At 37.1% G+C, this 24429-nt stretch overlaps 1 protein-coding gene across 4 annotated transcripts in view; it reads left to right on the top strand.

Moving 5' to 3' along the window:
• Nucleotides 1–24429, top strand: part of RALGPS2 (Ral GEF with PH domain and SH3 binding motif 2) — a 158340-nt gene that overhangs the window by 46266 nt on the left and 87645 nt on the right. For 2 of the 4 annotated variants that reach the window (XM_082704089.1, XM_082704088.1), the window contains exons 5-6: nucleotides 12858–12941; nucleotides 18677–18766. In XM_082704089.1, the coding sequence (XP_082560215.1) occupies nucleotides 12858–12941; nucleotides 18677–18766 (174 nt within the window). The remainder of the gene's footprint in view (nucleotides 1–12857; nucleotides 12942–18676; nucleotides 18767–24429) is intronic. The other 2 variants (XM_082704091.1, XM_082704090.1) reach the window with 1 other exon arrangement.

Genomic DNA, 24429 nt, shown 5'->3' with positions numbered 1-24429 from the left:
CATGCCAAACAGTGGTTTAGTTCCATGAGGTACAGCAGTGAACAGACTAAAATTCCTGCCCTGGTGGATCTTACATTTGAGTAAGGTGAACTAGATAGTGTGTCATGAAAACCATAAAGCAGCCAGAAGAGAACAGAGAGGGAGGATGATGAGAGTTCCAGTTGTAGATAGGGTGGTTTCCGGAAGCCTTCCCTGGGAAGAGGCCATCTGAGCCAAGACCAGAGGAAGTGAAGAGAGCAAATCATGGGTGTTTGGGGAAGAGTGTTCCAGGTAGAGAACAGCCATTGAGCTATATGAGGGAAGGGGGTAGTGAAGGCTAGATGTCATCCAGGGTCTTGCAGATCTTTACTCTGAAAGAGATGGGAAGCTCTTGGAGGGTTTTGAGGAGTGGCAGTTTCTGACTGAGATGTTAAGTAGTTCTTTAAGTCACTTCTGACTGCTGACTTGGGGGTGGGACTGGTACCAAGACTGAATCAACTGTGAGAGACAGTGTGGCTCGGGTCAGGATGGGAGTCGAAGAGGTCATGGCAAAGTTGTCAAATGCTATGTGCAAGAGGAGTCAGGGATGATGCCAGACAGGGTTTTTGGCCTGACACCAGAAGCGTGTCGTTGATACTCTGAGATGGAAAATTATTATTATTATGTTCATAACTTCTGGGGCTGCCATCATCTAGAATATTATGTGCAGTGCTGCTACTTGTGGAAAAAGGCCAGAGCAGCAGCTGGTGGAGGAAAGAGCAGGAGTTTAGCTTTGGACGTGTTTGGGTTTACATGTTTGTTAGAATGCAGAGTTAGGTAATACGTAACTGTATTACTGTCCAGGTTTCAAATGTAGTTTGAGAGAGGTCACTGTAGAGGTGTTTCAAGAGTTTACCAAGAAGGTGACTATAGATGGGAAGAGGGGTCATAGTTAGTGTTTAGGTGGAACTAGCAAGAGATGAAAAAGCAACAGTGAGTGATTTAGCGGGAAATCAGGTTATTAGTATGGAATTTGATGAGCCAAGTGAAGGAAGTATCTTTAAGAAAGAAGGAGTGAGAAGGTGTAAAGAGTTGTTAATCATGTACTTACTTGATAAATTGCTTGCTGCTTCCACTAGGTTTTAAGCTACATGAGGGCTGTCTGACATGTGATGGGATTCAGTAGTTAGAATGAGAAAATGAATATAGTATTCAGTAAATACTTGTTCAGTGAGAGAATGTCTTCAGAAATTGAAGGAGTAACTATTGGAAGATGTGATGTAACTATTGGAAGATGTGATGTAGCACAAAAATATTCTTGTTAGGTGTTAGTCTCATATAATCAAGATTACGTGAAATCTGGCAGTATAAGGAGAATTTCTTCATCTGACAGAAAAATGTTTTCTAATTTACTATGAAATATTCAAGACCTACAGCAAGGCATAAGGACTTATAAGATGAACCCCTGTGGACCCACCTAACCAGTCCTGCTGAAGCCATTCTGCATTCTCCCATGTTTGCCGTTCTCCCTCCTCCCACTGAGGGCCACCATCCAGTATTGATCTATATCATTCCTGTGCAGTGAGCTATATTTCTCTAAGTATATGTATTCCTTAGCAGTAAATGCTGTTGCAGGTTTTAAATTTTTCATGTAAATGGTATCCTGTTGTTGTATTTAGTTTGCTCTTAACGTTCATCATTGCTGCCAGCACCGATGGTAATATCCACACTCCAGCGCACTAATTCCTGAGTTGTGGAGCATCTTTGTTGTGGGATATCTTTGAGTTATTAACGACCACCAGTTATCTGAAATGTTTGTACAGATGTTGTTTGTCATGTCAAAACTCTTGCTATTGACAAATTAACAGATAAACCATGAAGTCAGTCTAGTGTATTAATCTTTTTTATTAGCATAAATGGTGTTTACCTCATTATATAGTTATTAGATTCACTAAAGAATGAACACTTTTGTTAAATCAAAATTTAACCTCAGACATTATGAAAGAGTTATCCCTGAATCTAATAAATTTATCTTGTGATGCGTTTACCCATTATGTCAGGGTTTAAGTCCCTATATAACTTTATGTAAAACTTATTTATTTATTTATTTGTTTATTTTAAATCTTGGGGGGTTTTTTTGTGTTTTTTTTTTTAAAGATTTTATTTATTTATTTGTCAGAGAGAGAGCGAGCGAGAGCGAGCATAGGCAGAGTGGAAGGCAGAGTCAGAGGGAGAAGCAGGCTCCCTGCAGAGCAAGGAGCCGGATGTGGGACTCGATCCCAGGACGCTGGGATCATGACCTGAGCCGAAGGCAGCTGCTTAACCAACTGAGCCACCCAGGCGTCCCATGTAAAGCTTTTTTTAAAAGCATGTTTATGCTTCATAAAATTTTAAAAGCTTTTTAGTTATTCACTGAAACTGCTAATCAGAACTCACTATTACATGTACATATTCCTGTTATTTATTTCAGGTGGTAATTCAAGTTTTCTAAAATGAAATCTGTACGGAATTTGAACTTCGAAGAATATAGCTTCTGAATCCAGCCGTATGGCTTGGTGATTGAGTGTAGGCTGGTGATTGCACCAGCCAAGTCTCACTCGATTTTCTATAATAGAGGCAATTTCTGAGGCACCTGGAACTTACTGAAATATATATCTCTCATTAATTCAGTTCCCTAAGTAGACCTGTAATTCCTACCAGTTCATGGAATTCTGTATTCCTGTCTTTTGTGTTAAGTACAGTTTAGATGAACTGGTTCTACCTAAACTTGTTCTTTAACCCACTGAGCCATCCAGGCGCCCTACCTAAACTTGTAGGAAGAAAAGGGCACCTTGCAAAGTGCAGCCACTGTCTCAAGCTCTGGCCACTTACCTGCACAGTGCCTGTCACACAGCACACTGCAGAATTGCTCAGGGGGAAAAGGAAAAATTCCACGCCTTTTATTTCACTGTAGAAACTATCTCTCTTATCTTGGAACTGGCACAAAAAATTGTTTATGGTATAGGGACTGTCCTTAGGCATCATTAGAATACTGGCTAAATAAAGTCACATCTTGAAGAGCAGATCTGAATCAAACAAATGCTAAGTCTGGTTTTTCTCCAACCCTGTCTCACACTTGAAGTTATCTCAGATCAAAAGAAGAAAAAAGAACATTTTGGTACTTTGTTTTCTTAGCTTTTTGTTTTATGGTCAGAAGAATGGAAAACATGCTTACCAATGAAAAGAATTTAATGTTACAGGAAAGTTCATCAGTGATACAAAAAACTATTGGGTAGGAATATAACTACAAGAAAAGGTGTGCTCCAGTTTCATTTTTAAAGATTCCCTGTCTGTGTGGTATGCACCATCTGTCCATTATTATTACCATTCAGAACCAACCCTAGGAGTCACTCTTCCCTTTTCTCTCCATCCTATTTCCCCTGTTCTCCAGTTGATTTTACTTCCTAAAAAACTTTTCTCTCCTTCCCCATCTCTGTCAACTCTGAACGATAGTTATTAAAAGAGTACCATGTTTTCATAAGGCTGCAGCCTTCTGGCTCTAGGAATATGAGCACTCCTTAGTGTCTGTGCAGGATTGTTGGGCCTGAGACAGGTCTCAGCACAGCCAGTGCTTTCTGTACCGCCGGGTCCCTCTCCATTGGAACACTTTGCCCTGATTCCCAGAGCTGCTGCTACAGAAATCCTAAGAATCTTCATGTCCCCACTGACCCAAGCAGCATGGCCAAATTTGGAAGGTTCTATGGGTGCTGCTCCATCTCACACAAAATCCGCCTTTTCACGCTTCTTCCCTCCCCTTGCTAAGCAGCTTTCTTTCGGTAGGGAGAGTGTACAGTGATACTGTTGCCGAAACGGTCATTACAGTGATCACAAAAAGGAAAAAGTTTAGCAGTTTGATTATTTATATTCTACCATTGGTAATGGGTCCTTACAGCTCTTATTTCCATGGAGTTTTGTATCTCTCTCTCTTTTTTCTTTTGTTTAAACCAGTTTTGGGCACAAATTGCCATGTATTTTGCCACCTCTTTTTTTTAAAAAAGATGTTTATTTATTTATTTGACACAGAGAGAGAGAGAGAGAGAGAGAGATCACAAGTAGGCAGAGAGGCAGGCAGAGAAGGGTGGGGGAAACTAAGCAGAGAGCCCCATGCAGGCCTTGATCCCAGGACTCTGAGATCACACCCTAGCCAAAGGCAGAGGCCCAACCCACTGAGCCAGCCACGCGCCCCTCTTTTTTTTTTTAATCAGTGTCTAACCTTCATAGCTCTAAATGGGTGCTCAAAAATTTTTAATTATTTCACTTATTTTAGCCCTTTGAATCCCCAAAGAGAATTTTTAGTGGCAAAGCATAAAAGCAGGGAGTCCGAAGACTTGCAATTTTTTTCAGCTTTGCCATTTATAGATTGTGCCATTAATAGAACCTATTTCAAATCTTTGGCCTTTTTAAAAAATGACTGAATCTATGAAGTAAAGGATTTTGGACTGTTGGTTCTTCAGAATACCGTTTAGGTCTTCCAGAATTCCTGGAAGTAGGATTGTTTTTATTGGTGACTTCAGAGTAAAAGTGACAGTTAAGGGTAGTTCTCAGTCAGTAATAAATATAATTTTGATCAAAGCTGCAGGAGTCTTAAGCAGATGATCAGGGTCTAGTGATGGTCATGAGTCAAGCTCTTACAGATTGGGGGGTGTTATCCTCTCACTAGATAAATTCCACAAGGGCAGAAACTTTAGTCTTCTTTGTTCACTGATGTGTCTCTAGTGCCTAGAATAATACCTGTTCAGTATTTGAGTTTGTTTAAGTGACCATTCCAAGGCTTTATACTGTAGAGCCCACAGACATGTCATCTCCCAGTGTTCATCATGTTTGGAATCATTTCCAAATGATTCCAAACAAAAGTCTGTTACTCCAAGAATGTGACTCATAAAATAGCGTTCTTTCTATGGAAATAGGAGTTTTGGTTTTTTTACCCCACCCACAATTAAGAAAAATTTCAGGTTTTTTCCCCTAGTATGAATTCCTTAATGCTTAGTAACAGCAGATTACTGATTTTGTACATGCACTTATTTCTGGTGTGAATTTTCTGTTACTTAGTTGAAGCTCAGCTCTTGTTAAAGTTTTTCCGTATTTCATACACATAAGGATTTTCTTGGCGTGATTTCTCTTTTGATCATGAAGGTTTGTTTTCTTTTAGAAAGCTCGGACATGTTTATAGGGCTTCCCTCCAGTGTGAGTTCTTTCATGTTGAAGCAGTGAGTGTTATTTTGAAGGTGTAGTACATTTATAGGTTTTTTGGGTCTTGTCTATTACAAATTCTCTCATTCTATAAAGCTTATATTTGTTCTGATGACATTGGTATGTTTATTACATCAATAGGGTTTCTCTTCAGAATGAGTATTTTATTACTCAGCACAGGATGTGTTATGACAGAAAGTTTGCTTGCAATCAGATTTTCTTTCTAATTGCAATTCTCTGGTGCTTTTGATCATTCATAAAGGGTGAACTGTGCTTGAAATCTGTACTGTCGTCATTACACACTGGATAATGTTTGCCTCTTCTACGAGGTCTCAAGTGTTCGTAAAGAGTCCGGCTCTGACTAAAGGTTCCTGACATGTATTGATTCAAAGAAGAAAGTTTCACACTTTATTATAAAGTTCTAGTAAGTCATTTAGATTATTTCAATAAACAGACATTATATACAGAGCACAGATAAGGCTCTCATGTGTAACTGGGATACACTAGAGATTGAGGAAGAATGGTGGTGAAATGAGGAAAAGTACATAATAGTTAATTCTGACTCTTATTAAAACATTTCTGAAAAACTTAAAGTTGATATAAAGTTGATATTTCTGACGATATATTGAAGGCCATTCTGTATGCTAACATTTTTGTGTATGTTAGAGACTAGAATCTTGGCAACATCCCAGGTTCCAAAATCAGGAATACCATAATTCTGTGTTATTGTTGTTTTTTTATTGGAAATTATCATTTGCGTTAGAACTAAAATGTAAACAATTCATGAATATGGTGGGAGGGTTGAAGAAAACAAAGAAGACATGAAAGATTTGGAATTTTCTGTTACAAGCAAGGTAGAAACTCTTCTGTATGTTACATTACTGCGGCTCATCACCATGAGTGTGGTGTAGTAAGTTTAGGCTTAGAATAAAACCAGAGAAGGAAGGGGGGGCATTGTTGATTAGGGGAGTGGGTGTATCATGGCATCAGTGGTAGCAGAAGGTAGCTCCTGCCTTTATCTCTGCTATCATTCTAGGGACAGCTATAATGTGTCAGGAGGAAGGCAGAGGGGGAACAGAGGATGTGACTATATTAGAAAAGAAAGATATTTTTGATTTAACATAACACATTAAAGTTTTATAAAGTTTCAGAACTTTATTCTGTTGATTAAAAATACAGGAATCGTAACGAGCACATCATCTGTGGTTGAGACTTCTTTCTAAATAGCCATATAGGCTGAATGCTAATGGAGATACCATCTCCCTTTAGAGCTTTGCATCTTTTGAGCATAAGAGTACCTTAGCATATTGACTTTCTTCTGTGTGTCAGCTGTACTTCAGAGAAACAAAAAAAGGTCTTCGTGTGAGGATTCCCTGCTCCCCACAGTCTTTTACAGATTCCATCACTTTTTCTTTTCTTCTCTCAATCTCTGTCTAAATGCTGGTCTATATTGGCCTTTTCTCTTCTTCTATCTTTAGGTATCCCTACAACATCACCCTTAGAGCAGTCCTTTTAAGAGTGTTGGAACCTACAAGATGAAATTTAGAGCAAGAATTTGACTTTACAGAACAAACCTACAAGAGACATAAGAGAAGCTGTGGCTCCTGTGAAATTCAGTAATTCTTTCATAGGGTAGGTGGTCGTGAGTTGTGGTGTTTGCTCCCCACGTGCTTCCAAAATAAACTCAGTGAGAAATTGGGCTTCATAGTTTCATAGCTCAGAGTGAGCCCATGAGTATTCTTCTACATAATTCTTTCAATGACCATTTAAAAATTGCATTTGTATCTGTGAATTGCTGTTGGATTTCTTTCTACTGCCTGATTCTAAAATTGTAAGATAATCCATTTGAACAACTTTTAAGAGGTATTAAGGCTGGTGTATTTCATTAAGCTTTTGCTAAAATAGAGGCTTACTTACACAGTGTACTTAAATCAGTCCTATTCTTAAACCAGACTCCTAAAAAAATCCTTTGAGTCACTAAGCTTACTTTTTGGTGTTCATGGAGATGTTTTAGTATCTAATAGCCCTTGCCTAGACTGATATGCTGTCTAATGTAAGATACCACTGATGGGAGAATTTATTTCTCAGATCGTTAATAGTGTTTTTTGGAGGAAGATCCTGGAGTCTGAGACAGAGACAGAGACAAAGGGAAAAGCAATTTTTTTTTTTTTTCCCTCACAGAGTTCAGTGGCTTTTGAGAAAGAGGTGGGGCAGGGCAAAATTCCTTTAAGACTAGCTAATATAAGTGCTGGTCAGGGTTTAAGAAGAAAGTAATGAGTTCATTCCTGGAGTCCCAATGCAATTCCCGCTCATTAAATGAGATTTTTTTAAAAAGATTTTATTTACTTATTGGACAGAGAAACAGAGAGATCACAGGTGGGTAGAGAGGCAGGCAGAGAGAGACAGGGAAGCAGACTCTTCGCTGAGCAGAGAGCCCCATGCGGGGCTTGATCTCAGGACTGACCCTGAGACCATGACCTGAACCGAAGGCAGAGGCTTAACCCACTGAGCCACCCAGGTGCCCCATTAAATAAGATTTTTATTGTTGTTGTTTGACTTTTTATTTTGAGGTAATTACAGATTCACTAGAACTTGGGAAAAAAATAGTATAGGGATATTAATTATAGATTCATAGGAAGTTGCAAAAGTACTGCAGAGAAGTGCCACTTACCCTTCACCCAGTTTCCCCTAGAAGCTACATCTTAACGTTTATGGTACAGTAGCTGGACCAGGGAATGGACGTTTGTATAACACATGCCTGTATAGTTCTGTAACATTTTTTTCTATGTATAGTTTTGTCTAACCATCACCTCAGTCAAGATACAGAATTATTGCAATACCACAGTGCTTTCTCTCCCTTGTGTTACCCCTCGCTCGTCAGCTAGTCCCACTCCTACTCACTCCCCACCATCCTTAACTCCTAGAACCACTAATCTGTTCTCCATCATTATAGTTTATTGTTGTATTAGATGTGCGAGTAATACAGCATCATCTCAAAATGGAAATGTTTTCTGAAGCAGAAGCTACTGTTCTAACAGGTTTTAAAAAACCTGCTTATGTCTTACATTTTCTAATTACAGATTTCTTTATTTTTTTTAAAGATTTTATTTATTTATTTGACAGAGATCACAAATGGGCAGAGAGGCAGGCAGAGACAGAGAGGGGAAAGCAGGCTCCTGGCCAAGCAGAAAGCCTGATGTGGGGCTCCATCCCAGGACCCTGAGATCATGATCTGAGCCGAAGGCAGAGACTTAACCCACTGAGCCACCCAGGTGCCCCTAATTACAAATTCCTTTAAAATGGAGGGGTCCAGTGGAATTTTCATCCATTTGCTACCAACTAATGTGACCATAGATTCATTCATCCCCACCTGCTTCCTGTCAGCTTAGTTAAAGGGACAAAGCATTTTTTCCATTAAATTAATGATGTTGAAATGTTCTAAGTATTGGATGAATTTTTTATCCAAATTTTTATCCATTTTTATAATTTTTTATTTGAGGAGTCAGAAGCATTTGGAAGTTTTTAGTGCAAAAAAAAATAAAGCTGTAGTTCATTGATACTTTTATCTGGATTCCTTGTTTATTATAATTTGTAATAATGATGAAGATAGGTTCAAAGGAGTTGATATGTATAAAGCACTTAGATTAGTGCCTGGTGTACAGTAATCTCTGTTAGTGTTAACTCTTACTTTTATTGCTGCTGTTAAGACAGCTGTTCTCAGGCTGAAAAGGCCTTTCTAAACATAAAACCAGAAGATGAAATCACACAGAAGAGGACAATATAAGTATCAGCTACTTTAAACAAACAGAAACTAGGCCTCAGTATGCACGTAAAGAAGATTGGGAAGGTGTGTTTTCATAGATTTTCTCTTTGGTGGGTTTATAGTTGGTTCATGGCCCCACCCTCCCTTTTCTCTCTTTTTAACAAACGTAATTACTCTTACAGTTGGGGAAATTGAAGCAATGAAAGGGGATAAATATACCCAGATTCAGTAAGACTTTTAGGAAAATGACACTCGGTAATAGTATAAATGACTCAGTATTTCAGCAGGGCAGTTGGATGGGTATCAAAACCTTGAAATAGTTCATCCTCTTTGACCTAGTGATTTTACTTCTAGGACCGTATATTTAGGAAATGATCAGAAATGTGAGAAAAGGTACAAGGATATTCATTAGTTAGAGTGTAGCCTTCTAACAGGAAAGTGAAACTCATTTTCTGTGTGAAGTTTGTTACTGAGTTTGAACTGGTAAATGGCTACATTACGTAGTTTGATAAGTATAGTATCAATTTGACACAGACACTTTGATCATGGCATTAATATAAATTTGGGAATAATATTAATTGGTGAAAAGCAATTCAGTATTTATAGATTTAATCCTAGGAAATTGTCCTAAAATATGATGTCTCTATATAGTTAATATATATTCATATAGTTAAATATTTATATTTTTAGAACAATAATACTTTGTCGTGGTTAGATGTTTTTAATATAGTTATCATGTTTTTACATTCACATAATGTCTATCACTATTTTCTATCTATACAGGGAGGTAATGTGAAATGGGTATTTAGGCTCAGTAACAATTCTTTTTTTTTTTTTACTGTTGTTTTATATTTTCCTCCAGTAATTTCAAATCTGAAGGTTGTAATCTAGCTTTAGGTTTTAAAAAAGTTAGTAATTGGTATCTTCAGAGCACTTATTGCTTATCTATTGTGTTGAAGCAGTAATTGCTGTTTCTTCCCTCAGTATTCTTCTTCTTGGTTACTCAGGCCAGAAAAGGGAATCGGCGTATCTCTGGATACCTCATTTTTGGCCTATGCTGTGTAGATCTAGTTTTGACCAAGGCCTGCCTGCCTCCAAAATATCTGAATCTACCACTTTTTTCAATATTCACTGATATCACGCCAGTCAAGGGAATAGTACTTGTGTTTCTGGAAGTATTATATCATCATAACTATTTCCTCCATCTTCCCCTTAGACTGTTTCTTTTTATTTCTGTTTCTAAATTTTATGGAAGATAAGAATACATCACATTTAAGAAGTCACATATTTCCATCATCCCCACCCTTGAGCCGCAAACCCATCCAACGTCCTAGCTGTTCCTCCTTGGAGGAGTTTATGTCCAGTTTTCAAATAGTGCATCTAAATGCCTGTCATTTATAATTCTTAAAATTTTGGATATGATTTATTGACTCGGTACTGTAGAAGATGATTTCATAGTCGTATATTCTGTTCCCTTGACGTTTACACAGTTGACTTCCTCTTCTTTTTCGCATGTAGTTATGTCATAATTTTGACATGAATAAGTAATCATGGCTCAACTATTCTTTACAATTGAGCTGTGTTTACTTACTTAAATTTTGTTTTCCTTGAGCTAATAACTTACTTAAGCTTTCTCTGTACTGGTCACTAATTTTTCTGCCAGTGGTGAATATAGTGAATGCCTTCTCCGTGTGTTCAAACTCTTAGACATTGCTTCATCTTTGAGAGGTACCCTTTTTGTAATTTCTGTCTTCTTGCTAGTTAATGTCTGAGCTGTTGTTGTTGTTGTTCTTCTTCTTCTTCTTTTTTTTTTTTTAATTTATTTAATTGACAGAGAGAGAGAGAAACAGCGAGAGAGGGAACACAAGCAGGGGGAGTAGGAGAGGGAGAAGCACGCCTCCAGCTGAGCCAGGAGCCTGATGCAAGGCTTGATCCCAGGACCCTGGGATTATGATCTGAGCTGAAGGCAGACACACTCAATTGACTGAGCCACCCGGGTACCGCTAAACTGTTGTTCTTAAGCTCTACTCACAGTTGTGTCCCAGGATCTCCTTTACTGTTAATCTGGGTATTTATAGTATTTCCCATCTATGTTTGTTACTAAGTTTCCTGGATCCCATGTCTTCTTTTTTCTTAATTTGCTAGTTTGTTTTAAGGAACCACATAATTCTGCTGGCTCTCTGAGAATAGGTACATATAAAACAAATTCTCTGAGACTTTGATGTCTGAAAATCTCTGCAGTATATTTTCATATTTAATTTCACATTTTTGTTGGGCACAGAATTCTAGGATTTTGAAGACATTTCAGTTGTCTTCGACTTTCAGTTTTACTCTTGAGGTTTCGAGGCCTTTGATCCCTTTTTCTGCCTGTAATCTATTTTTATTTTGCTTTGTTTTTTAATCTTACTGATTTATAATCCCTTAGTCTCTAATGCTCTAAAATTTTTGATGCTAGGCCTTGATTTTGAGGTTTTTAAAAAATTTACCCCATTATAAAAGACACAAGATAGGTCTTTTCCTGTCCTTAAGTTCTAGAGGCATTAAAAAAACTTTTTTGTTAAGCTGTTTTTCTCTGTTCTTGTTATTATGCAGACATTGACTCTTATGGACTCTATAAACATAATATTTTGAAAAAACTTTTTTGTTAAGTTATTTTTCTCTGTTCTTGTTATTATGCAGACATTGACTCTTATGGACTCTATAAACATAATATTTTGACTCCTATTTTGAGTTCATTTTGTAAAAGATTTTATCACCTTTATCTCACAACTCTTATGTTGGTTTTTAAAATCTCCCTTACCATATTTTTCATTTCTAAAAGCTCTGTTTTGTCCTCTAAATATATCCTCCTGTTTTTGCCTAATGGGAGCAATACCTTAGCTGTCTGAAAGTAATAGTTGTATGATTTTTTTTTTCTGTTTCTGTTTGTTTGTTCATTTCCTGCCCTAACTCAGTTTGCTCAGATTAGATAGATAGATTTCCTCAGAGAGATTCTCTTTCTTCTGGTGTGGTTACTTCATTACAGCAGGGTTCTTAACCTGCTTTGAACCTTGGACCCCTTTGGCACTTGAACAAAGCCTATGAAGCTGAACCCCTCTTTAAAAAATCAAAGGAATCAATTCTATGAAAATATACTTATCACCATATTTTTATAACTGTTTCATAGCAATATATATGTGCTTCCTTATTAACATATTAAGATACAGAGATAACGAGCTAATTTCAAACTAGTGGTAAGTATAAATGATATTTTTGGACTGTCTGTACCAACTATAGGGTGATAGAAAAATTTTTTATCAGTGACAAAAGTCACAGGTATTGTTAACTCTTCTGTAATCTGTATTCTGCATTTATAATAAAAAGGAATGTCATATCAGAGATTAGTATAAAATAAAAATTTAATTTTTTGACATCCAGATTTAGTAAGCCCTTTGAATTCTATTGACAGACCTGGGGTGTCTTGATACCCTAGAGTATCAAGAATTCTTTTTTTTAGAGGTTTGATCACACATTTTGGGAGGTTGGCTGTCAGCTCAGAGAGTGAGGTTCTGGGAGCCTAACTGAAAGTTCTGAGTAACTGAATTGGGCTTGGCATCTACTAGGCTTCAGTATACATTGTAGGAAGCTCAACTTGCATTATCTGGATTATTTGGGATTCAAATCGCTTCAAAGAAGGATCCACCAGTTTCCCAGTAAAGTGTAACTCTAGTCATCTGTATGCTCATAGACAAGTAATTTTCCCTCTTACATACCACTAGTAGAGTTTGTTTTTGTGATTTAATTGAGTGGTTATAGTATTAGATATGTTCCTGTTAAATGGCTCTAGGAAAGGACACAACTGTCTTTTATGTTTCGAAACCTTTAATATAGTAAGAAAACTGAATTTATTTTTACTCATTTTTTTCAGGAGCTTTCAAGTTGTGGATGGAATAAAAAAGAAAAATACAGTTCTGCACCAAATGCTGTTGCCTTCACAAGAAGATTTAATCATGTGAGTTGCTTGTAAAATTTCGATAATTTTGTTTCTGAAATTCAGTTCCTTAATATATTTTCTTTTTTTTTATTCTTTTTTTTTTTTTTAAGATTTTATTTATTTATTTGACAGAGAGAGATCACAGTAGGAGAGAGGAAGGGAAGAGATCACAGAGAGAGGAAGGGAAGCAGGCCCCCTGCTGAGCAGAGAGCCCGATGTGGGACTCGATCCCAGGACCCTGAGATTATGACCTGAGCCAAAGGCAGCGGCTTAACCCACTGAGCCACCCAGGCGCCCCCCTTAATATATTTTCATTAAGAAGTAGTTTAACTTCTCACGTCAGTGCTGGAATATTTTCAGCCACTGTCTCTTCCAACATTGTCTCTCTGCATGATCTCTATTTTTTTCTTCTGTAATTTCTCTTGGAAATTCTTTTCTACTCTCTTGCTATTCTTTTCTACTTGTGTCTTAACTTAACCATGTTTTGTATGTACACCCATTCTGAATGGTTTCTTCAGATCTATATTTCAGTTCACTAATTCTCTTATAGATGGGTCATACCTGTTCTTTGTGCTTTACGCTAGTGTTATTTTTAGTATTTCTTAAATCATTTTCAACATTTTACAGTATAATTTCTGTGTTATTATCCAAAGACCTGGGAGTACTAATTCTGTGTTATTTTTGCTGATCCTTACACAAGATGGTTTTCTTATGCATTTTGTAATTCTAGATTGAGAGCTCATGTTCATTTAAGCTTTATCTGTACTGCATCTATGGGAATTCTGCTGCTGCTTAGTTTGAGGGTATATCTCTTCTGAAATGCTTTTGTTTGCTTTTGCTGGTACCAAAGACTATAATGACTTAGTTAAATTCCTCATAAGTTTTGGTTGCGAACTTCCATACGTGGCTATAGTGAGGCTAGTTACAGATTCTTAAGAAAAACTTATTTTTCTCCATCTCCTGTGTTTGTCTTCCCCTGCCAGTAAGTGAATTCTTTTAGCCTACAGGTTCTCCAAGATCATAGCACTTTGAAGATCCCTTAGATAGACATCGTGTGGTAGAATAGAGATGGGCAACTTGTTTTATGTCTTAGGAGGAGTATTAAATCCAAAGCCCCTAAGTCACTGAGAGAAAATCCTCCATGGGCAGCTGCAGTGCCCTTTCTTTTAACCTTAGCTTTGCCTTTGTTTCCTCTCTTTTTTCCCCTTCTTTTTGCCTCTAGGGGAAATCCTTTCTTTTGAGTTAGTCACACGTTTTTTTAAAAAAAGAGTTTGTTGTCTTTAACCCAACATTTCTAGAAGTTTATATAGCAAACAGTTTTTCAGGTTATTTGGTTCACTGTATTCCCCAAAATGAAGTGGATCAAAGTTCTTAAAAATGAGATTAAATCATTAAAATAGGATATAAGGCAACCATGTCTTTCACTGAATTTTATATTCAAGTTATATAGTTATATATTCAGATTTTTCTGAATTGCTCAGAATTTGTCATCATAGTAAAATTTTTTTGCCATAGCAAAAGCATTGTTAAAATATTCACAAATATGACTTTAGATTTTAAGGCTGTTATTCTTAAGCCAAAAAGTTGCCAGAGTCAAATATGTCATGTTGTACCAAAAGCCTTTATCCTTATTCCAGGTTACAGTTGATCCTACAGTCTTACTTAGTTGGTCCATTACTCTGTTAATTTCTCTGAGTAGCATCATAGGAGGTTTGAAATTGTAAATTATGAAAGAAGTTAGTCTTTTAAAAGGAATCTATCTGCCCGATTATTATTATTTTTTAAAGATTTATTTGAGCGAGAGCAAGTGTGAGGGGGGTGGAGGGGCGAAGGGAGAGGGAGAAGAAGACCCCTCCCTGATCAACGAGCCCAATACGGGCTTGATGCGGGGCTTAATCCCAGGATCCTGGGACCTGGAGCCAAAGGCAGATGATTAACCAACTGAGCCCCCCAGGCGCCCCTTGAAGTGCTTTTATAGACACATTTTCCTTCATCTGGTATTTGCTTGCCCAGAGATTCACTTCCTATAAGCAAGGAAAGATAAATGTTTGATTCTTCCCATTTATTTAATAATTTTGAAGATAATGAATTGGTGTTCTGTCTTTCTCTAATAGTGACCAAGTAGTTTTTTATTTCTAATACCATTATGAACTCGTAAATTTAACTGCATATGATATGTGTCAACCCATTGTGGTTATTATCTTTATTGAAACTAATACTCCATTTTTGGCCAGTGGAAGTCTTTTCAAGTTGGCATTCATGTCCTTTGTCATGACCCTGGTAGTATTGAATAGTTTCCTTGCCATAGGGTATACAAATATGTTTCAGGTTCATTTTGTCCATTACCTGTCCCTGGCCTACAATCAACATTTCTTTAAAGTCCTGGTTTCTTACTGGTGGTAGTGGACCTGGATGCCAGGAATGCTCATTGCTGTCAGAATGACAAGTTCTATGCCTTTTTCAGCAGAGATAGCTAGGATATCTGTGTATCATACACATAACATAGACATACAACTATTTAAAGATAAAGCATCCCATTAGTTCATATTGATGCTTCTAATTTAGATTCAAGACCAGGGTTTTACTTCCAACTCTTCTGTATTATATCCACATGTTCTTTCTTCCACACCCGGAATTCTGGTTTTCAAGGAACACAGGACATGATGCAGTACCCTATCATACACTCATTTGCTTTATCCTACATAATAAACAAAAGGCTCAGAATAATACTATTACCAATAATGTTCCTATAAACAGATAGATGTTTTGCAGATGTTCTGTTTTTATAATTGTACTATATGTTGTCTGAGCATATGGGCATTATATAATGCACTCTCTTTTAGTCTTAGTTCTTTGAAAAAGTAGCATCCTTATGTTGCTGTTTCTCTAGGCATTTTGGTTGCCTGAAGCTCATTCTCTGTTACAATACTCAGGAAGGACTCACTAGAACAGTAAGGCCAGAATTCTTGCATACTGACAAATTTTCCTGTCCTCTGTATAAAAATTTTTTTTCCTTGATATTATGTTACTCCATTTTTTTTTCTTGACAGTGTTGCTGTTAAGAAGTCTGTTGATAATTACATTTTCTTTTCCTTCAAAATTACTTGATCTTTTTGTCTCTGTGGTCAACAGATTTTTTCCCAGTAATTTTATTGAACTGTATCCTACTGTTGGTCATTCTGGATCAGTATTCTCAGGTGTGGTTGGCTTTAGCTGGGTCTGTCAGTTGGAGAGCACCTACACTTAGCCTTTCCAGCATGGTGGTCTCAGGTAGTTGTACTTCTTACATGGTAGGTAGTTCAGGAATCCCAGACAGAATGTTCCAATAATCAAGGCAAGGCCTACATGCTCTTTTATGACCTTGTCCTGGAAGTTAGCATCAATTTCATTAATCTTCTGTTCATTAAAGTAGTTATAAGCCTATTCAGATGACATGGAGGTTAGTTAACATATACCCCAACTTCCAACGAAAAGAATGACAAAAAACTTTTTGGCCATGTTTTAATATCTTGATGATATTAGTCTTAAAATTTGTCTCACATTAAATTTTTTTTAAAGATTTTATTTATTTATGTACCAGAGATCACAAGTAGACAGAGAGGCAGGCAGAGAGAGAGAAAGAGAGGTGGAAGCAGGCTCCCTGCCGAGCAGAGAGCTCGATGCGGGACTCAATCCCAGGACCCTATGATCATGACTGAGCCAAAGGCAGAGGCTTAACCCACTGAGCCATGCAGGCACCCCTATCACATTAAATTTAGTTAAGTCCGTGATTATGCAGTTTAGATTGAGTTCACAGGTGATAGGCTATTTGTTGATCAAATATCTAAATATCTAAAGTATAGCTTTTGATATATTTTAGAGGTAAACTTTATCAAAATTAGGGATAGTTATTGCCAAATATAGTAACAAATACTAAGGTGGTTTTGTAAAATATATATATAAAATCTGAAATGTTTCTCTCTAAAACAGGGAGATGAATTGTGAGGCAGTGGCACTGTATTTTGCACTGTCATTTCTTACTAATATACCCTGTTTTTATTTTTTTTTTATTTTTATTTTTTTAAGATTTTTATTTATTTATTTGACAGAGATCACAAGTAGGTAGAGAGGCAGGCAGAGAGAGAGAGGAGGAAGCAGACTCCCTGCTGAGCAGAGAGCCCGATGTGGGACTCGATCCCAGGACCCTGAGATCATGACCTGAGCCGAAGGCAGCGGCTTAACCCACTGAGCCACCCAGGCGCCCTAATATACCCTGTTTTTAGACTTACAGAAGTGTGAGCCAACTGATGGTGCTTTTTCTTTTCATAGTAAATGAATTAAAAATATGTTACATTGTACCGTATGGTAAACAAACTACTTCGATCAGAGTGGATTAGATCCTCTTAGTAGTGTTACAGATAGATCTAGTATGCCTTCTGATGAATTTTTTTAAATTTATTTTTTATTTATTTTCAGCATAACCGTATTCATTATTTTTGCACCACACCCAGTGCTCCATGCAATCTGTGCCCTCTATAATACCCACCACCTGGTACCCCAACCTCCCACCCCCCGCCCCTTTAAAACCCTCAGATTGTTTTTCAGAGTCCATAGTCTCTTCATGGTTGACCTCCCCTTCCAATTTCCCCCAACTCCCTTCTCCTCTCTAACTCCCCATGTCCTCCATGCTATTTGTTATGCTTACCTAATAAATGAAATAAATGAAACCATATGATAATTAACTCTCTCTGCTTGACTTATTTCACTCAGCATAATCTCTTCCAGTCCCGTCCATGTTGCTACAAAAGTTGGGTATTCGTTCTTTCTGATGGAGGCATAATACTCCATAGTGTATATGGACCACATCTTCCTTATCCATTCGTCCATTGAAGGGCATCTTGGTTCTTTCCACAGTTTGGCGACCGTGGCCATTGCTGCTATAAACATTGGGGTACAGATGGCCCTTCTTTTCACTACATCTGTATCTTTGGGGTAAATACCCAGGAGTGCAATGGCAGGGTCATAGGGAAGTTCTATTTTTAATTTCTTGAGGAATCTCCACACTGTCTGATGAATTATTTTTAATGATTTTTATGAGACTGACGCGCTACCTACTGCGCTAACGAGGCACCTTATTTTTAATGATTTTTAAAAGAAATTGTGAATACAGTTTATTGAATTAGAAAACATTGCATGATTTTTTAAAATACAATCTTAACTTTAGAATGACTTGGATACACTTTTTTTTATGATATTTTGGGATTCTTCACACAATTATGCTTGATGTAAATGAATGGCAATGTGGGATTACACAGCCACAGGAAAAGCATGCTATAAGTAGCATTTTTTATAATGTCTGCTCTTAAAGCTTACCTAATTCTGCCACAGTGTCTCAGAATACGGCAAAATCACATGTATTGGTATAGTGTTTTTCTTCTATCACTCCAATTTTATTGCATTCTTCTATTAGCTCTTTTCCTTCAAAAGTTGTTTGCTTTTACAAATGAAAAATCATAGTGATCATAGTTTTTTTGTGTGTGGAAGTACATACAGACATATATATCTGTCTCTGTGCACATACATATCTCATATGCATATGAATTGTATGCAACATCCAAAGATTGGGTATGTAGCCAACCTGGTGGTATGCTGGGAAAGAGCAAGTATGGTTTTTTAACCAGCTATAGGTGGTTCATCAAGTATTTCCTGTCATTAATTGAATCCTAGTGAATAAGGAGTCTTGCCATTCAACTATGTTTCATTTTCATTTGCAGGTAAGCTTTTGGGTTGTTAGAGAAATTCTTCATGCTCAGACGTTAAAAATTAGAGCAGAAGTTTTGAGCCATTATATTAAAACTGCTAAGGTAAGAAAGACTTGTGTTTTTATTTTTTGAGTCCAGTCATTCAGTACTGTTTGTGAGTGAATATTTGCCTGTGACACCCTATTTACTATTAATTGACCCTGGAAAATAAGGCCTGATTGATTAGTATGTCAGTTTTTTCAATTGGGTGTCTGTATTCTTTGCCTTTTCTTTATTCTTTCTCTTCTCCTTCCTCTTACATCTTTCCTCCCTCTCTCAGAGTAGCTGGATTATATTATTTATTTGACTGGATAAATTGGCAGAGATCAGATTATGGTGAAGTAGGATAGTTACAAAATACTGGACTCTTGTGCAGGTAATTGGGAAAGCCTTACAGGATTAAATAGGAAAACACATACCAGTTATTTGCTTTTAAAATATATCACTGCCAACATTGTAGAGAATGATAAGACTTATTTATAAAAGAATAATGTAAGGAAGATATTCACCAAATATGTTAGTTGAGTAGTTGTTGTAGGGCATGGGTAATAAATGCAGCAAGAAAAAAGGAACATGGACTTCAAGGATGGTCAGAATTTAGAGAAGAGGGTGAACAGGCCATTTCACAAGAGGATGCTATTACTTTATTAAAATGCACAACAACTCTAAACTTATGTTAAGTTCACTAAAAGGTGGCAAATTATAGCCACATTCTTCATCATTCTTGTGGTAAATACATAACTTTATGTCTGAATGAAAGTGGACTAAAATGAGGATACGATTTTTACAGTTTTAAATTATTATAATTATTGTAAAATTGTAATTGCTGTGAGTTGTAACACTTTTATATTTTCCTTGAACACCTGGGAACAATTACATTCTAACATTCTGTGGCACTAGGTGGCAGAGCTAGCTTTCCAAATATATTTTATGGCAGTGTCATAAAATTTATAAAAAACACTCTCTGTGATATGTTAAATAAATAAGGAGTTTTGGCTAACAAATTCATTTCTTGTTTTCTCCACAGAGTCTGAATTTGTTTTAATTTTGTGTATGTGCTTCACATGTTCTGTTCAAAACCACCAAATTCTGCCTATCAGTCTTCCTGTTACCCTCCTCATCAAGTAATCATTTAGTACCCGCGCAGATTCTTAGACTTTAAGTTATTTTTGACAGTAGTTGCTTTCGTCCCAAGCCCTAGTAAGTTCATACTCTTTTTTTTTGTCATGCACCATCTCTTAAAATCCCTCTAATTTTGCCTCTCTCCCTTCTGTAGTCAGTCTGTATAAAACTGGCAGGTCTTTTTCTTCTTTTAGTAGATTGTATCAGGGTTCTCTAGAATGGGAGGATGGATAAATATATATATATAAAATATATAAAGAAAATTAAGGAATTGGCTCCAGTAGTTGTGGGAGGGGGCTGGCAAGTGTGAAATCGATTGTAGGGCTGTTGGACAGTCTAGAAACTCGGGCTGGAGTTGAAGCTGCATTCTTTTTTTTTTTTTTTAAGATTTTATCTATTTGACAGACAGAGATCACAAGTAGGCAGAGAGGCAGGCAGAGAGAGAGAGAGGGAAGCAGGCTCCCCACTGAGCAGAGAGCCCGACATGGGGCTCGATCCCAGGACGCTGAGATCATGACCCGAGCCGAAGGCAGAGGCTCAATCCACTGAGCCACCCAGGTGCCCCTGAAGCTGCATTCTTGAGGCAGAATTTCTTCTCTGGAAAACCTTAGTTTTTGTCTTTTAAGCTGTTTCAGCTGATTAGGTACAGCCTACCAGATTATCAATGTAATCTCTTTTAATTAAAATCAGCTTATTATAGATGTAAACTATATCTATAAAATTGCTCCACAGCAATGCCCAGATTAATGTTTAATTAAATAACTGGGTACTATAGTCTAATCAAGTTTGATGAATAAAACTGATCTCAGAGACACACAAAATATTTATAAATAGATTAAAAGTAGCAAAAGAGGGGCGCCTGGGTGGCTCAGTGGGTTAAGCCGCTGCCTTCGGCTCAGGTCATGATCTCAGGGTCCTGGGATCGAGTCCCGCATCAGGCTCTCTGCTCAGCGGGGAATGGTAAGGTGGATGTCCATGTATTCACTGCCCTCTTTGAATTCCCATAGGTCTTCTCATAGGTGATCCCTACCCTTCCACTACAAAAGGAACTACTGCCCACAACATTGTTTGCTTTTCTTTGATAGTTTTATATATATATGTGTGTGTGTGTTACTGAATCTCATATTGTTATATATGTGTTTCAGTTTTATTTAAATTATTTCCAAATTACATTTATACTTTTAAAAATTGGTTTTTGTTTTGTTTTAAAGATATTATTTATTTATTTGACAGATGGAGATCACAAGTAGGCAGAGAGGTAGGCAGAGAGAGAGAGAGAGGGAAGCAGGCTCCCTGCCAAGCAGAGAGCCTGATGCGGGACTTCATCCCAGGACTCTGAGATCATGACCTGATCGAAGGCAGAGGCTTAACTCACTGAGCCACCCAGGCCCCCAAAAACGTGTTTTGTTTTGTTTTGTTTTTTGTTTTTTTACTAAGCACTGTTACTGCATGGTTTGGGGTATATCTCTGTTGTAGAGTGCTCTCTTGTTTGCATATACCACAAATTCTTCAGCATACTCTAGCTTGGATAGTTTCAGGTTTTTATTGTTATAAACACTGCTGCTGTAAAGCTTTCTTGTGGGAGTCTCTTGGTGCTCATGTGAGCATTGAAGCCCTAGAAATATAGAGAGAACAGATAAATTACCTTTAAAGAAATGACAGACAAATAACCTTCATTGAACGTGATGAGATTGAACAATATTTTCTCTGTTGATCATTTAGGTTTTCTCTCTTGAAATGTCTGTTCAAGATCTTTGAACAGTTTTCTCTTATTTATTGATTTTTGTAGGAGTTTTTTTTTTTTTAATTTAAATCTAGATGCTAGTTCTCTGTTATGTGTTTTCATATGTATCATGCTGTTTGTAACTTGTCATCATTTTTCATGTTATGTTTTGATATAGGTATTCTTAAGTTTAGTAGTCAAACTTACTGATCTTTAATTTTTATGGTCTTACTTAAGCATATATAACTTAAAGTTTTATAGCTTTGATTTTTGTACTTGAGTATTTACTCCATGTGGAATAAATTTCTTATGTAAGTATGAATTATGGATTACTGTTTGTATTTTTCATTTGAATAATTCTGGCACCATTTTTTTATTGATGTGTAATTAACATACAGTATCCTGTTTCAGGTGTGCATAATAGTGAATCAGTGATTTTATACTTTATGAAATTATCTTTTTTTTTAACATTTTATTTATTTATTTGACAGAGAATAAATTGAGAGGCAGGCAGAGAGAGAGAGAGAGGGAAGCAGGCTCCTTGCTGAGCAGAGAGCTCGATGCGGGACTTGATCCCAGGACGCTGAGATCATGACCTGAGGCGAAGGCAGCAGCTTAACCCACTGAGCCACCCAGGCGCCCCATTATGAAATTATCTTAATGATAAGTCTAGCTACCATACAAAATTATTACAATAATTTTTTCAATATTTCCTATATTGTACATCACATTCCCATGATGTACTTATTTTAGGACTGGAAGTTTGTACCTCTCAATCCCCTTTGCCTGTTTTGTCCATTCCCCAAACCCTTCCCTCTGATAACCGACAGCTTATTTTCTATAAATCTGTTTCTGTTTTGTTTGTTCATTTATATCGTTTTTTAGATTCCACATTTAAGTAAAGTCATACTCTATTTGTCTTTCTGTGTCTGATTTATTTCACTTAGCATAATACCATCTAGATCCAACAAGATAATCACAAATGGCAAGATTTCATTCTTTTTTATGGCTGAGTAATACTGCATTGTATCATATATACCACAGCTTCTTTATCTGTTTATCTATCAGTGGGTACTTGGTTGCTTCCAAACCTTGTCTATTGTAAGTAGGGCTGCAGTGAACATAGGGGTGCATATATCTCTCTGAATTGGTGTTCTCATTTTCTTTGGGTAAATAACCCACAAACAGAATTGCTGGATCATATGGTAGTTCTGTTTTTAAATCTTTGAGAAACCTCCACAATGCTTTCCATAGTGGCTGCATCCATTTATAGTCCCACCAGCAGTGTATGAGCGGTGTTTCCCCAACATACTTGCCAGTGCTTGTTATTTTCTGAGGTTTTTTTCTTTCTTTCTTTTTTTTTTTTTTAATATTAGCCAATCAGCAGTATGAGAGGATATCTCATTGTGGCTTTGATTTGCATTTCCCTAATAATTAGTGATGTTGAGCATCTGACACCATTTTTAAAAATTCTTTGTTAAAGTGATCTTTATTTTATTTAACCTAGAAGTCTCTTTGTGTTTCCTTGTTCTTAAAAAAGGCTATTCTAGTGGTGCCTGGATGGCTCAGTCAGTTAAGTGTATGCCTTCAGCTCAGGGAGCCCTATATTGGGCTTCCTGCTCAGTGGGGTACCTGCTTCTTCCTCTCCCCTCTGCTCCTGCTCTCTCTCCAAAAAAAAGGAAATAAAATCTTTAAAAAAGTACGATTCTAGACTTACAGTTTTTTGTACTTGCTTTTTGTTCTTTACTCTGCTTAGGATTCCTTGAGCTTCCTGACCCTAAGAACTAACATCTTTTCAGTAATCTGAGAGAATAATCTGCCATTATCTCTCAGATACTGTTTCTACCAACCCTTTTATCATCTTCTGCATCTCTGACTAGATAAATGTTGGCCTTTTTTCTCTACATTTCATGTCTCTTTGTTTCACATTTTTAAAAAAACTTTTATGTTGCATTCTAGATAATATCTTCATTTAATCTTCATTTCACTGAGGCCTATACTTGATGTTCTCCATTTGTGAATTCTTATTTCTTATGTTTTTTCATTTCCCATTTTTTAATTTGCTTAAGCTTTTATTTTTATTTATTTTTTAAAAATATTCATTTGAGGGTGCCTGGGTGGCTCAGTGGGTTAAGCCGCTGCCTTCGGCTCAGGTCATGATCTCAGGGTCCTGGGATCGAGTCCCGCATCGGGCTCTCTGCTCAGCAGGGAGTCTGCTTCCTCCTCTCTCTCTCTCTGCCTGCCTCTCTGCCTACTTGTGATCTCTCTCTGTCAAATAAATAAATAAAATCTTTAAAAAAAAATATTCATTTGACACAGAGAGAGGAAGAGTGCAAGTAGCAGAATGGCAGGCAGAAGGAGAGGGAGATGGGGAGCCCAAAGCGGGACTTGATCCCAGGACTCTGGGATCATGACCTGAGCTGAAGGCAGATGCTTAACCAACTGAGCCACCCAGGCGCCCCTTGTTTTCCATTTTTAAAAAAAATTGAGTCTGTTGAGTTCATATTCCTTGAAACTTTATGGGAATTCTTTGAGACCTGAGTTAAGGTGATATATTGGTCAGAGATCTCCAGAGAAACAGAACCCTTCCCTGTCCTTGCACTAATGTTCAAAACAGGCATTTTTGCTTTGGAATCTCTTGGTGGTGGGCAAGGACCATTCTAAATGATTTTTCAGATAGGACCATTAAGATGTAACTATGTGGAAGTATGAGGAAATTAGGGAAAATAGCATTAAATGTCAAGCAGCTCTCTTGGCAAACTGTCAGAACCTAATATTAGAGAGGAGTTCTGTAGGGAGACTAAAAAAAGCAAGGTCAAGTATTGGGAAGCAAGTGGAGAGTTGAAGAACAAAGGTTCAGAGGATTCAGGCAGAAGGAAGC

This window comes from Mustela nivalis (genome assembly GCF_964662115.1).
Source record: "Mustela nivalis genome assembly, chromosome: 16".
In the NCBI taxonomy this organism is placed as follows: Eukaryota; Metazoa; Chordata; class Mammalia; order Carnivora; family Mustelidae; genus Mustela; species Mustela nivalis.
The sequence above is the reverse complement of the archived record's forward strand: the minus strand, read 5'-3'. Positions and strand labels throughout refer to the sequence as shown.